The sequence below is a fragment of the Ictidomys tridecemlineatus genome, chromosome 5 (genome assembly GCF_052094955.1).
Source record: "Ictidomys tridecemlineatus isolate mIctTri1 chromosome 5, mIctTri1.hap1, whole genome shotgun sequence".
NCBI lineage: Eukaryota > Metazoa > Chordata > Mammalia > Rodentia > Sciuridae > Ictidomys > Ictidomys tridecemlineatus.
This window is the reverse complement of record NC_135481.1, coordinates 134,046,104-134,060,811: the sequence shown is the minus strand read 5'-3', so window position 1 is coordinate 134,060,811 and position 14,708 is coordinate 134,046,104. Positions and strand designations below refer to the sequence as shown.

At 39.8% G+C, this 14,708-nt stretch overlaps 1 protein-coding gene and 1 pseudogene across 1 annotated transcript in view; both read right to left on the bottom strand.

The window, feature by feature from the left end:
• The window catches only part of Btbd1 (BTB domain containing 1), a 37,198-nt gene extending 34,410 nt beyond the window's left edge, over positions 1-2,788 (bottom strand). Inside the window, exon 1 of the mRNA XM_005320193.5 lies at positions 2,299-2,788. Within this exon, the coding sequence (XP_005320250.1) occupies positions 2,299-2,684 (386 nt within the window). The 5' untranslated portion in view covers positions 2,685-2,788. The remainder of the gene's footprint in view (positions 1-2,298) is intronic.
• A 7,238-nt stretch (positions 2,789-10,026) lies between these two features.
• LOC106144708 (histone H3.3A-like) overlaps positions 10,027-14,708 on the bottom strand; it is a 28,609-nt pseudogene continuing 23,927 nt past the window's right edge.

Below are 14,708 nucleotides of genomic sequence, written 5' to 3'. Positions count from 1 at the left end.
AGTATTTGACGTATCTTAGTTTTTCCTTACTAGAATATAAGCTTTATGATGGCAGAGACTTTTCTTCTTCACTGCTATATACCAAAACCAAAACCAGTGACTGGCACAGGGAGGCATATAACAATGGTCAAATGAACAAATGAAAAAGGGCTGGAGCTCAGTGGCAGAGTGCCTCCCTCGAACATATGAGGTACTGGGCTCGATTCTGAGCAGCACATAAAAATAAATAAATAATGATATTGTGTCCACCTACAACTAAAAAAAATTTTTTTAAAAATGAGCAAATGAAGAATATTATTTAAAGGGCAAGCAGTTCAAAGTGAGCAGTTTTTTAAATGGCTTTCAAACCTTAGTTCGTAAGTCTTTACTAGGTAAATACAGCATCTATGCTTCAGTCAGCCAATATCTAAGTTTAAAAATGGGCCTAGGTTCAATTTCCACTACAGAAAACAAAAGCAAACAAGACAATAACAAAAAACAGCCTACCCACAGCAATTTCAGAATAGAAACAATAACTAAAGGATGAATATCATGAAAATACAATGCACTAAAAATAGAAAATGAGAAATGAAACTGCACTGTGCTACATTTCAAGGACTATAAAAGCAACTTATTTTCTATTGTTGGGAAAGGACTGATTAGCACCTTCAATGAAAAGATCAAACATACATTTTTCATTCTACAGTCTATCCTAACAATTTCAACACTTTTTCAAAGGGAAAAAACTCAAGATATTTTTACATTGATGTTCTCTAATTTAGCCATAAGTATCATTTAGGGAGAGTACTAAAAATGCTCTCAAAGTCTCATCTCCAAAAGTAATACTGTAAGGAGAAAGGAAAGATAATCTACTTGATCCTCCTAGTCAATTTCAAACCAAAAACCAAAATGACCTAGAAAATGGCCCCCACACAAAATAAATACAACTGAATACTGACAATACAGTAAACAAAGAGAAAAGAAGGGGAAAAAAGGGATCATCATCTTGGTGTTTCCTTCTATCCTTGTCTTTAGGTATGCTTGCCTGTTTCTTTCAATAGTTGTAATTACTTTGCATGGAATTCTAAATTCTATTTATTATAAACATTTTTCATATTATTACCTGGTTTTTACAAGTGTCAAATTTAGTGACTGCATCATATTCCATCAAGTGGAATATAATGTTTACCTAACCTTTCCCTACAGCTGACTTCTTCCTCCTTATTATAAATAACACTACTGTAAATATTTTGTACAGAACATTCTTCTAATACTTTGATTCTTCCTGAGTGTGGAAAGAAAACCTATAGTAAACTATTTTCCAAAAGGGTTTTGAACCCTATTTTGTCAGAAAGTGCTCCTCAGAAGTGAACTTAAAAAAAAAAATGGTGTCAAAAGAAGGGGGAAAGTATCTCATTGTTTTAAATTGCACTTCCTTATTTACTAAGATTAAATATTTTTTGTCAATAAGTTGTACTTTTCTTTGATAATTAAAAAATCCTGTCTTTTATCCATTTATTAATGGGATTTTAGCATTCATTTCTGATTGTGTGAACTTTATATTCAATTTCCTATTCCTGATTGAGTGGTGAGCCTTTGAGGGCTCTCCATTGGATTCCAATGACCTGTCCCCGATTCAGGCTCAAGATGCTGCTACCTTAAAAACAACACATTCTATTCAGGCAGCCAAAAACGTCTTGGTATAATGAAACACACATGGTCTTCTGTGTGAGCTGGCTCCATTACTTTGGACTAGTTACTTTTCTAGGCCTCTGTCCTATTTGTAAAATTGGGAAAAATACCTACACCTCCCTAACAGGGAGAGCTGTTGTGATAAAAACCTAATTAATGCCTAACTAGTACATCTCTTCCACTAAACAAAATCAATCATATGTGACTCTACTATCCTAAAATATTGACAGAACCAAATATAATACACGGCAAAATTCGTTTTTGAGCAAATATGACCTCTTGAGCAGAAACATAAGGCAAGTAAAGACATGTATTTGTCTTGGCTATTCACTCTCCTGAGGCTTGACAACTAATACGTTAATCAATAACTTTTAAAAAAATAAACAAAAATACAAATCTTGCAAGCGGGCAATCAGGACAACCTCGACCATCCTCTACTCTGACCACTTCTCCTAACTGAGGCCAACTGGAATGTGCAGGCGCCTTCAACGGTAGGACGCACGCTGGTGGAGACAGACACCAACATCTACTCCCAAGACCAGCAGATGCCGCCTGGCTTGCGGGACGACTCCAACCTCTGGGAGCACACCAGCTGGGGAGCACCCGCCCGGCGCCTCCGCCACTCACCTCAGCAGCGCCAGGAAGGCGGCGGGCTCTACGTCCGGCAGCTCGATCTCGGCCGACGTGGTGGCCATGCCGCCGTTGAACATGGCGTCGAAGACTGCGCTGCCGGCTGCCAGCACGAAACGGTGTGCGGGGATGCGCTGCGGGCCCCCAGCGGCGGCAGCGCTGCGGCCCTTGCCCAGTACGAAGCGCACATCGCTCAGCAGCTCCGAGTTGAAGAGGAAAGCGAAGCGCTCCTTCAGCGACGCCTTGGTAGCCTGCCAGTTGTACAGCGGCTCCCGCTGCAGAGGAAGCAGGGGACCCAGGGGCGGCGGCGGCGGCGAGGAGCCCGGCTCCGCCTCGACGCCCGGGACCTGGTCTCCAGCTGCGGCCGGCCCCAACGCAGCCATCCTGCTCTGCGCAGCTCCCAGCTACGCGGACAGCTCCCGCAGCGGCACCGCCATCGTCTAGCCGCCTCAGGCCGGCACCGCCCCCTGTCTTCCGGAACGGCGTTTCCGGCTCCATTCCCCCGCAGCCCCACACCCCCCCGCCAGGCGCGCGGCCCGCCCCTGCAGCAGGCGCGCTCCCGCGGCCGAAAAGACCCAAGTGCCCGGCCCTCCGAGCCGGCGCTAGTGGCTACTGCCGCGGTCTGGACCAGACACCTATCGCGACCCAGTTCCGCGCTCGCGCAGATGGATCTTTTTGGGCGTGAGTGCTTTGGCCCCAGCCCACCAGCACTACCCCAGGCATCCAAAGAAATCAACAGGCAGCTTGCACCGCTTTGCTTTCTCTTATTTCTCCCAAACCTTCCTCGCAGGGTGTTGAGGAAAGGAAGAGTGACAAGTCCCCAGGCCTTTCCCACTGTAGGGCATCGCCACGGGAGCATGTGAGGAGCAGTCACCGTGACTCCTTACAGTCAAGGCCAAGTCACCACTGCAGATGGCCGCCCCTCCTGTGGAAAACCCAGAAGCAGAACTGAGAGGCTTGGAACCCCAGTGACTTCTCCCCCTGGTCTACAGGCCTCTTCCCCTTCGTGCTCTTCTGGTCTTTACTTCCCAGCATAAGAATCATTTCCTCCAACTTCCATTCCTGTACCTGAAGACCCTCCTGCTAAAAACCCTCTTCTAGCACTTGTTTTCAGACTGTACTTAAGGATTCAGTAATATTTTATACTCTTTTTGTTACATTAATAAAATATTAAATTTCATTTTTTAAAAAGTCAATGGAGAAGGCTACTGTCAACTGTGAAAGGTCAGGATTAGAGAACAGATGCCTTCCCTGAGTCAGCTCTTTAAGAAGAAAGGCAAGGGGCTGGGGTTGTAGCTCAGTGATGGAGCCCATGCCTAACCCTTGTGAGGCACTGGGTTCCATCCTCAGCCTGCATAAAAAATAAAGCAAAGTGTGGGAAGCCATTCTAACACGTGATTGGGTGGCTCCCGTTAAGGGTCTGAGGCACTTCAGCAAAAGTAGAAGTTTTTCCAGGCCCTTTCCTGATGAGAGAGCCCATCCGTGTGGGGGTGTGCCTGACCACTGACCCCGGGGACCCAGTCACTGACCCTGACCTTGGAGTGCAGCCCCCACTCAACCTTCATTGGATGGAATTCTCCCCTGAATCTCTTGTTCCCCAATAAAAGGCTAATCCCCGGTGTGCTCGCTCTCTCTCTCCTGCTAGCCCTGAGTAATCCCTGCTGCCCTGCTGGGCGGTTGGAGGAGGGAACCAGAGGGGAGCCGACTGGACCTAGCAATAGAAATAAGGTAATTGGGCTGGGGATGTGGCTCAAGCCGTAGCGCGCTTGCCTGGCATGTGTGGGGCCCAGGTTCGATCCTCAGCACCACATACCAACAAAGATGTTGTGTCTGCCGAGAACTAAAAAATAATAAATATTAAAAATTCTCTCTCTCTCCTCTCTCACTTTCTCTTAAAAAAAAAAAAGGAATAAGGTAATTGAGTCTGTGTTTTTATTTCGATCTCTTCTAACTAACTTTATGCCTAGAACCTCATTAATGAAACCACTGCGCAGGCCGCGTGGTAGAGCAAAGGTATTGTGTTCATCTACAACTAAAAAAAAAAAAAAAAAAAAAAAAAAAAAGACGGAAGGTAAGAGACGCAGGAAATACTTCTTGACCAAGCAAGTATAGCTGAAGCACTTATGATCTGCCTTTCAGATTACAAATGCCAAGTAATCTAAGTATCCTAAACCTGAATTCTAGTAAAATCACTACACATACCAAACCCGGGAAAGGACTTCCCATGGCTAGTCATTCAGATTGATGACTTTTGGGGGAAAGGAAAGAATTTGAAGTGATAATGACTGAAAGAGAACAGTCCTTCCCAATACTCCTAAAGGCAAGGAAGTTATGCTACAAGTGATACTATCATTACATTCAACAAAATTAACAATGTCACATATCATCTAAAATATGACTAGTATCATTGAACAGTCCACAAATTTAAGAGTGGACTGTTGCCTCAAAAAATGCCTTTCATAAACAACTTTCCACCATTCCATGATTGAATCAAAGTTCCCATAGTAGTATTGATTTCTTTAGAAAGTTCAATCTGGATTTTTCTGGTTGTCCCTACATGATTCATAGTTAGAGTCCAGGTTAAACATTCTGGGCAATGATGCTATGCAGGTGATGTTATGTACTTACTGCTTCACTTCAGAAGTCACACTGTTCAAGATACTAAACTTGATAACTTAGTTGAGACTGTGACTGCCAGATCTCTCCATTGTAAAGATATTTGATTCCAATGTAATTAATAAGTAATTCATGGGGATGATATTCAGAGACTGAGTTTAACCCAAATCCTGCCAATGTTTTCAGCATCCATTGATGATTCAAAAACCAGTTTTCAACCATAATGTAGCAACCATGTCTTACTCTCACACCCAAAACAATCATACCCAGTCTTGGTGGTGCATGCCTGTAATTTCAGCAACTTGGGAGGCTGAGGCAGGAAGATTGTAAGTTTGAGGCCAGCCTCAGCAATTTAGGAAGGACCTAAGCAACTTAATAATGCCCTGTCTCAAAATTAAAAAAAAAAAAAAGAAATGGCTGGGGATGTGGCTCAATGGTAAAACACCCATTGGTTCAATCTCTGATAACCAAACAAAATAAAACAACAAGCTAGGGAGAGAGAGAGAGAGAGAGCGGGCGCATGAGCTGAGCACAGTGGCACATACCTGTAATCCCAGCTACTCAGGAAGCTGAGCAGGAGGACTGCAGGTCAGCCTTGGCATCTTAATGAGACCCTATCTCAAAATAAAAAATAAAAGGGCTGGGTATGTATCTCAGTGGTAAAATGCCCCTGGGTTCAATTCCTAGCACTGCAGAAAGAAGTAGAGGAGGAGGAGGAGGAGGAAGAAAATATACAGAGAGATAAACAACTCAAGGCATTGTTAAAGGAAAAATTTATTCTTGTTAAAATAGTAAGCCTTCAAGACTATTGCAATGGGGAGAGAGAGCAGACTCAGCTCTTAATACAGGAAACAAATGCAAATACAGCTGGGGATTTATATACAAAAAGCAAATTAAGGGAGTCAGTGAAGGGAAAACTACTTAAAGGATGCAAGAGGGGTGGGGGACATTCTTGCTAAATGGAGTTAGCACCATTCTTGCTAAGATTGGCATGGGTAGACCAGAGAGGACAGGGACCGAGATCAAAGCCTTGTTGAAAGTTCAGAAAAGCCTGACTAAAGTTTGGTCAAGGGGAGTGTATGTCCACATTATAGAATAATGAATACAGGTAATGTAGTGGCACCCCCTCCTCCACAAAAAAGTCTTAACTAAGCTTCTCCAGAAATCTTCACCTTAATTGATTTTAAGACTATAAGCAAAAGATTCTCTACAAAGAAGTTCAATGGAGTTAAACTTCTTGTTTTGCTGTTGCTCTATTTTACTTGGCCACTGGCCAGGAAGAAATTAGCACTCCAGGTGCTGAACCCCCCCTTTACTTGTTTTTCACAAACATGTATCCAGTATAGTAGTTTGTAAAAGTGTGTTTGCAAATGTGATAAAAAAAAAAAAGACAAATACTTTAATAAGGCCTCTGGCCTTGAGCTGGAGCTTCACAGAGAGATCTATGTTTCTAAGATGAGAGAAATAACCAGGGCTGGGACTGTGTCTCAGAGGTAGTGCACTTGCCTAGCATGTGTGAGGCACTGGGTTCAATTCTCAACACCACATGTAAATAAATAAAATAAAGATCCATCAATAACTAAGAAAAAAATTTTTAAAAAAGAGAGAAAAGTAACCAATTAGGCTCCATGGTAACAGCTGGCAGGGGGAGGAGAGAAAGGGGAGAAGAAGCTTCTTCTCTCCTTTTCAGGTGTTGTCCTTGAAGGGTTAACTTGCCCAGAACAGTGAAAGAAAAAGCTGCTTTTATGTGAACTTCTGCAGACTGTGAACTTTCTAAGCCCCTCCCCTTACATGTTGGATATAAAATTCTGAAACCTGAATTCGGTGTTCAGGGTATTGATTGATTACAGCAAAAGCTATGCCCTCTGAACCTGGCTGCAGCCAAATAAAACTGTTTCTTGCTGTCTTCAGTGCCTTACCTCGTCTGTCCCTATAACAGTAAGACTTGAGGGACTATGATACCTCACAGAAGAGAAGTATAAGAGATTTCTTTCTCTGAAGGCATCTTCTAATTTTTTTTTGTTTATTTCCCAAGCAGAAAGAATTAAGGAAGCACAAGTTGCTAAAAAGGAAGAAACTACAGAGAATTAAACCTAAAAATCTGCATATAAATTTACTTCATGCTACTGGACAGCTTCTCTAAACTGTACACGGACAGAGAGAAACTATAGTAGCTAAGAGACTAAAAGGTAAATAGAGCCTTCAGATGTGTTGCACAAACAGAGACTATATAATTCAAATTCCATGAGCCTTGGGTAATACAAGGGGCTTTGGGATGAAAAGCCATAGGCATGCCCTAGAAGTAAGGGTTACACACTAGTTACAAGAACAAAATGAAATAGCTTAAAACTAATCATTGACAGGTTTAAGGTGGTCTGTTTTAAGAGATATATATCATCCAGAGACTCTTACTGCCCCCCCCCAGCACTGGGGATTGAATCAGGGGTACTCTGCCAATGATCTACATCCCCAGCCTGTTTTTATTTTCTTGTTTTTATTATGAAATAGGCTTTTGCTAAATCACAGAGGCTGGCCTCAAACTTGCAGTCTTCCTGCTTCAGCCTTCCAAGGGGCTGGGATTATAGGTGTTTGCCACCATGCTGGACCAGAGACTCTACATTTTTTCTTCTACTGTGTTGTCAGGAAATAATTAAAATTATGAGTCATGTTGAGCTGTGATGAGTGCAGTCAAACTTGCAAGTTCCAGCAAGGGACAAAGGGGGATAAGAAAAGTAAAAAGACTCACACTCGCAGATGATTTTGAATATAAAACTGGGGTTAGGTGGAGTGCTGCTCTGTGATGGAGAAGCAGATCTAAAGAGTTACACCAGCAAACTTTATTTAACTATATCTCATTATCAGGTGAAATAATATGGGAACATTATGCTTTTTATTCAGGAAAGTTTCAGAAACTAGAAACATCTATGTAGGTTTTCCGCAGTTGCAATCTACAGTTGCAATGTGCAATTTTAGGAGCTTTGTGTAGCTCTCAAGAAGGTCCATTGTTTAAAGTTACTGTTAAGTGGGCAGGCTCAGGAGTAACAGAGCTAGTGAAACATTGTTGTTGTCTAGTAAGAGAATCCCTCTATTCCCAGGAGTTATGTGTCTGAGATCAAGGTCAAAACTGATAAGACTCTTGCACTGAGCCTCCTCATGCAAGGCATTACCACAGTAGCTAAGCATCCTGTGCTCTTGCACAGAACATTCCCTAGCACTCTGCATGCCACAGGCATGAGGTCATCAGAGACCCCACTGTCAGATACTGCTCTCCCATTCTCTGTCACTGCTCTCCACAATGCTGAAAATAAGAGAAAAGGAAAAAGAGAACAATAGAATTCATTCTATGAGTGATTCCGATATTAGATTTATCAGATAAAGACTCCAAAATAACTATGATTCATATAATGAGAAAAATAGAAGGAAGATTATTAGAAATAGCGGATTGCTACAAGATATCAGACATGTATTCAAAAATTACTTGTCAAGGCAAATTTTACTTTTGCAGAAGGTTGTGCTACCAAAAATCTGGCAAGCAAGCATACTGGGCAGGAAGTCTGACCAGGTTTCTATCCCTCATATAGCACTGACACTTGTTCTGATAGGCGGAGTTAGGAGTTACAATACACATAATTGACTAATATAAAATTGGAAGGGCAAGGGAAAGGGCTATGATTGGATCACTATTACACTAGAGGCACTATGATTGGAAGACTGAGGACAAAGGGAAATATGCTGGGGGGTTTGGGGGTGGCTCAAAATAGCTACCTTTCCACCATCAGGTTTACATTACAGCAAACACATTTTTAATAGTTTAATGTATTTTAATAGCAAACTGTTAGGATGGCTTTAGGCCTGAGCCTAAGCAATTCCATTTTAAAAACTCCAGTTTGAAACCTGCAGGCACACCCACAGAGCCCTCCAGGATGGCCTCAAACAAGTTACTTCCCCTCACCCTGATGAAGAGAGTGAAGCCCCTGGCAGGCTGTCCTCACCTGATAAGAGGGAAAGGCGAGAAGATCAGGGTGGAAACCACCAGACCAGATGTTTCTGACTCCAGGGTAAATGATGTCACTGAGAAATCCTGTAGTAGCTGATAAGGATTGAAAGGGGGGTCAAAAAGCTCTAAAATTTAGTATAAATGATAGAGCAAATGAGCAGGGATTCAGCCAGGCCAAACAAGGATGCACTTGAGCTGGAGAGCCTGATGAGGACCTGACATCCCATCACTTGTCATCGTTTCCTGATCCTCTGCGTGATCCTCGCCACTCTCAAATTCCACTGCCTTGCTTGGACCTTGGTGAGAGCCGCAACTTCTCCCTACGACCCTCTCCTCAACCGGTTATCCACTCCACACCAGGAAAAGCCTGCCTTGGTTCCGGACCTGATCACCGTGGTCTGAGTGAGTGTGCATCTGCTGGACATAAAGCCTAAGGCTTAAGACATTTGAACTTAGCATGCAGAGGAAATGTCTGTCATTAGTTTATCATGATTAAGTGTGTTTTGCAGTGCTTAGAATTAATCTATAATTATTTGCTGTGAATTAATTAATCTAGAATTGTTTGCTGTGAATTGATTATGTCTATTGCAGTGCCTAGCATTAAGGATTGTTGTTTTCTTGATTAAGAACCTATAGAGTGGGCTGGGGATGTGGCTCAAGTGGTAGTGCGCTCGCCTGGCATGTGTGCGGCCCCGGGTTCGATCCTCAGCACCACATACAAACAAAGATGTTGTGTCCGCCAAAAACTAAAAAAAAAAAAATACTAAAAATTAAAAAAAAAAAAAGAACCTATAGAGTGAAATTGTATTGAGTAATTTGAGTGAATAAAACACTGAAAGGGGCAGAAGTGCATGGGCATTCTTTATTTCTCCCCATGACTGCATGCTTTGCAATTTTGCCCCCTGGAGACACAAACCTACAGGAGGAGCACAGAAGACAGACAATATTAAAAACATGTACTTGCAGGTAGGACAACAAAAACATGTACTTGCATGTATAAGTTAGAAAATTATAGTGAATGGATGGAATTTACTATATGATAAAAATGCTACTAACCATTTAGTTGTCATCAATAAGAAATTTACTTGTTTAAAAAAATCCAAATGCTGACATTGCCAGAAAAATTGAACAGTTTTATTTATAAAGTTCAACTGCTGAAACTTGTTCACTGAAACATTTTCACTTGCATTAATGCTTTACATCCGTGCATTTACATTACAAATTCACACACAAATGAAAAAAGAAAAGTGGTCAATACATGATTTCTGTCCCCTATTTTTCTATTCACAATCATATACTTAGGTACCGTTTGACCCCCTGGGGGGTGGGGGAATCTAACATTCAGAACTACAAATAACAAAAGGAAGAGAAAAAAAAATTTGAGAATGAAATGATTCCCATCATAGTGAATTCTTTTTTTTTTAATAGTTACTTTTTAGTTGTGGTTGGACACAATACCTTGATCTTATTTATTTATTTCTATGTGGTGCTGAGGATCAAACCCAGGGCCTCGTCTGTGCCAGGTGAGCACTCTACCGCTGAGCCACAACCCGTCTATCATCATAGAGAATTCTTAAGTATGTTGTCCGTGTATGCAGCGTGCTAGTTGGATGTCTTTTGGCATAATTGTTACATGTTTGGCATGGATAGCACACAGGTTGATGTCTTCAAAAAAGCCAATCAGATAGGCCTCACTTGCCTCCTGCAAAGCACTAATAGCTGCGCTGTGGAAGAGCAGATCTGTTTTGAAGTCCTGAGCAATTTCTTGCACCAGACACTGGAAGGGGAGTTTGATATCGCGGCCACAGTATTAGGCCAGTAACGATGAGGTTCTTCATCCATCCAATAGAGGGCGCACTCATGCGAGCGCCTTTTGTAGCTAGTTGATTCCTGGGTACTTTACCACCCATTGATTTGCGGTGCGTGGGCTTCGTACAAGTCCTGATACAAAGACCTCCTTACTCACCCCACTTCTCCTTCCGCTGGAGCTGGGTGAGGTAGAGGCGGCGCTGGCATTAGAGAGCGAAGTTAGTAAACACATTTTTATTATGTATTAGGAAACTCAGATTACAGGTTTAACTTTGACAGAAAAGAAACCACTAATCTTACCAGATGAAGAATTTTACCAAATAACAAGAACCTGTTAAAAATGTTCAGATGAAGATTTTTGACTTGAAAAGTACTAAAGCAGATTAATAACTAAATAATTTGTGTTTAATAGAAAATTAGACACAGCAGAATGGAGTATTACTATAGGAAAACAGGTCAGTATAAGATGCCCAAGTTGGAAAACAAAGAGAAAAAAAAAAGATAAAAAAATACAGAAAAGAACATATGCTGTTGTTAATCATGAGACAAAATGAAAAGGACTAACACAAGTATAATGGAGTATAGAAGGACAATAGGGAATGAGACAGAACAGTATTTGAAGAAATACTGGTTAGAAATATTCTAAAACTGATGAAAGACATCAAATTACAAATACAAGGAGTTCTACATGTCCCAAGCCCAAATATGTGAAAAGAAAACAAAAGGGCTGGGTTTGTGGCTTTGTGGTAGAGCACTTGCCTCACACATGTGAGGCACTGGGTTTGATTCTCAGCACCCATATAAATAAATAAATAACTTAAGTCCATCAACAACTAAAAAAAAAAAAAAAGAAAGAAAGAAAGAAAAGAAGAGGAAAATCTGCCAACCTGGAATGTAGCAAAATACTCTTCAAAAATGATGAGATCAAGGCTCAGTAAAGTGCTTGCTTATCATGTATGAAGCCCTGGATGCCATCCCCAGCATTGCAGAAAAAGAAAAACAAAATAAAACATCAGGAGACCCAAACTAGACAAAACATTACAAAAGAGAAAAACTACAGATCAATATCCCTGGTGACTATAGATGCAAAAGTCCTCAGCAAAATATTAGCATCCTTATCTGTTAACATATCAGAAGTTTTATACACCACGATCAGGAATTTTTCCCAGAAATTCAAGGTTTGTTAAACCAATGAATGGAATGAACGATCATATAAATAGATTAAAGGACAAAAGTCATAGGATCATCTCAATCTATTTAGAAAAAGCATTTGACAAAATCCAACATACTTTCATTATAAAATGAATTGGGAATAGAAGAGAACTTCCTGATAAGGGCATAAGAAAAATCCATAACAGAAAAAGACTGAACATTTTCCCCTAACATCAGGAATAAGACAAAGATGTCTGCTTTCACCACCTGTACTCAACATTGTACTGAATAGTTCAGTCAGTGTGATTAGGCAAGAAAAATAAATAAAAGTCACCTAGAATGGAAAGAAAGAAAACCATCTAAATTTGCAGATGACATAAACTTATAGGTTGAAAATCCTAAGAACTAATAGAGACAAACATACACATGCCCCAAAACTACTAGAGTTAACATGAGTTCAGCAAGATTTCAAGATCAATATACAAAAATCAATTTTATTCCCATGTGATATCAGTGAATAATTAAAAATGAAACTAAGAGGGTTGTGGTTAAGTGGTGGAGCACTTGCCTAGCAAGTGTAAGGCACTGGGTTCAATCCTCAGCACCACATAAAAATAAATGAAATAAAGGTATTATGTTCATCTACAACTAAAAAAAGTTTATTAAAAATGAAATTAAGAAAATTATTTAATTTATAATACAATAGCATAAAAATTCAATACTTGGGAATAAGCGTAACAAAAGAAATATAAGACTGAAAATGATAAAACGTTGTTGAAAAACATTTAAAAGATCTAAAAGAATTAGGAAGATACATCATATTTCTGGGGTCAGAAGACTTCATATTGTTGAGATGACAATACTCTCCAAATTGATCTACTCTACCAAAATCTGACCAATACAGTCCTTATTAAAATCGCAGTCTTTTGCAGAAATTAATAGACTGCTCATAAAATTCACATGGAAATGCAAAGGACTCCACATGCCAAAAACAGTATTGAAAAAAAAAGTTGGAAGATTCATTCACATTTTCTGATTTCAAAATTGATGACAAATCTATAGTAATCAAGACAGTATGTACAGACAAATGACAGTGTGTTAGTCAGCTTTCTACTACCATACACAAGGGAGCAATTGGTGCAGCAAATCCATTCAACTTGTGGCAGCAATGAAAGAGAAAGAGAAAAAGATTAGGGCCCCATAAACCCCTTTGAGGAAATATCCTGAATGACCTAAAACCTCCCATTAAGCCCCATTTACTAAAGATTCCACCACTTCCTGCTTGCACCACAGACCTTTAACACATGGCCGTTGGAGGACATTCCATATCCAAAATATAGCAGATAGATAAATAATGCAATAGAATTGAGAGCCCTAAAACAAATAAATGCAAAAATCTATAGTCAATTCATTTTCAACAAAGATACCACAACCATTCAATGGGGAAAGAATAGCCTTTTCAACAAATGGCACTAGGTCAACTGGATAGCCACATGTAAAAGCATGAGGGTAGTCCTCTATCTCATCTCATATAAAAATTGTACTCAAAATGGATCATAGTGTTAAATGTAGGGGTTAAAACTACTTAACACACACACATCTGAGTAATTTCTTTAAAATAAAAATGGGCTGGGCCTAGTGGCACACACCTGTAATCCCAGAGGCTAAAAATATATAAATGAATAGATAAATAAATAAAATAAAGGTTTTTAAAAAAACTATTGTCAGCTTAGGTGATAAACTTTCAAATTCGTATTTTGATGCTAACTCTACCAAAACCTGACCAAGATAGTTCAAGAAAGTAAATTATCAGCCAATCTTGCAAATAGATATAATATGAAAATATCAAAATAAAGAGAGCCAAATTTAGTCTTAATTAAAAGTATAATTAGGAGGCTGGGGATGTAGAGTGCTTGACTAGCACATGTAAGGTGCTGAGCTTGAACCTCAGCAACACATAAAAATAAATAAATAAAATGAAGGTACTGTGTCCATATACAAATAAAAATATTCTTTAAAAAGTACAATTATCCACAATTAAGGAAAATTTATCCAATTAATTCAAAGATGGTTCAGTGCAAAAGAAATGTCACTGGCAATTATCTCAAATATAGACATTGTTGACTCAGTTATCAAAAAGATATCTCCATATATCCTTTGATACAATAGTTTCCCTCTTAGGCATGTAGTCTAATCAAATATATTTATATATTTGTGAAATGAGTTCGTGGATATCATTGCATTTCATTTTATTCATTTGTGATAATAAAATATTGGGATATCTATTAGGAGAGAACTGGTTAAATTGTGGTATATTCATATAATGGAACCCTATTTAGTGATTAAAAGAATTATATGTATTGGTATGGAAAACTCCTCAAGTTGCATTGTTCAATGAAACATGCAGATTAAAGGGAACCAAATTAACAGTACTACAAAAAATTAAATGAACTGTGAAGCTGAGATAATACAAAATATAATAGGGCATTATAGTGTATAGACTGTTTAGATTCAGCACTTCCTAACTGTATGACATGGTATTAACCAACATTGCCTTGCCCTCTCTGTATTTATTTTTCTCATCTGTAAACTTAGTATTTTTAATAATAATAATATTAATAATAAAACAATAATAACTATATTATAGAGTCAGAAGTTGATCTGGGTTTTATGGGTCTGAAGCTTACACAGTGGAGTAGGGAGACTTAAGAACAAGAATGTGGGGCTGGGTTGGGTATGTAATTCAGTGGTAGAGTGCTTGCTTAGCAAGTGTGAGGCTCTGGGTCCAATCCTCAGTACCATAAAAACAGGAGAAAAAGAAAGAAAAAGAATG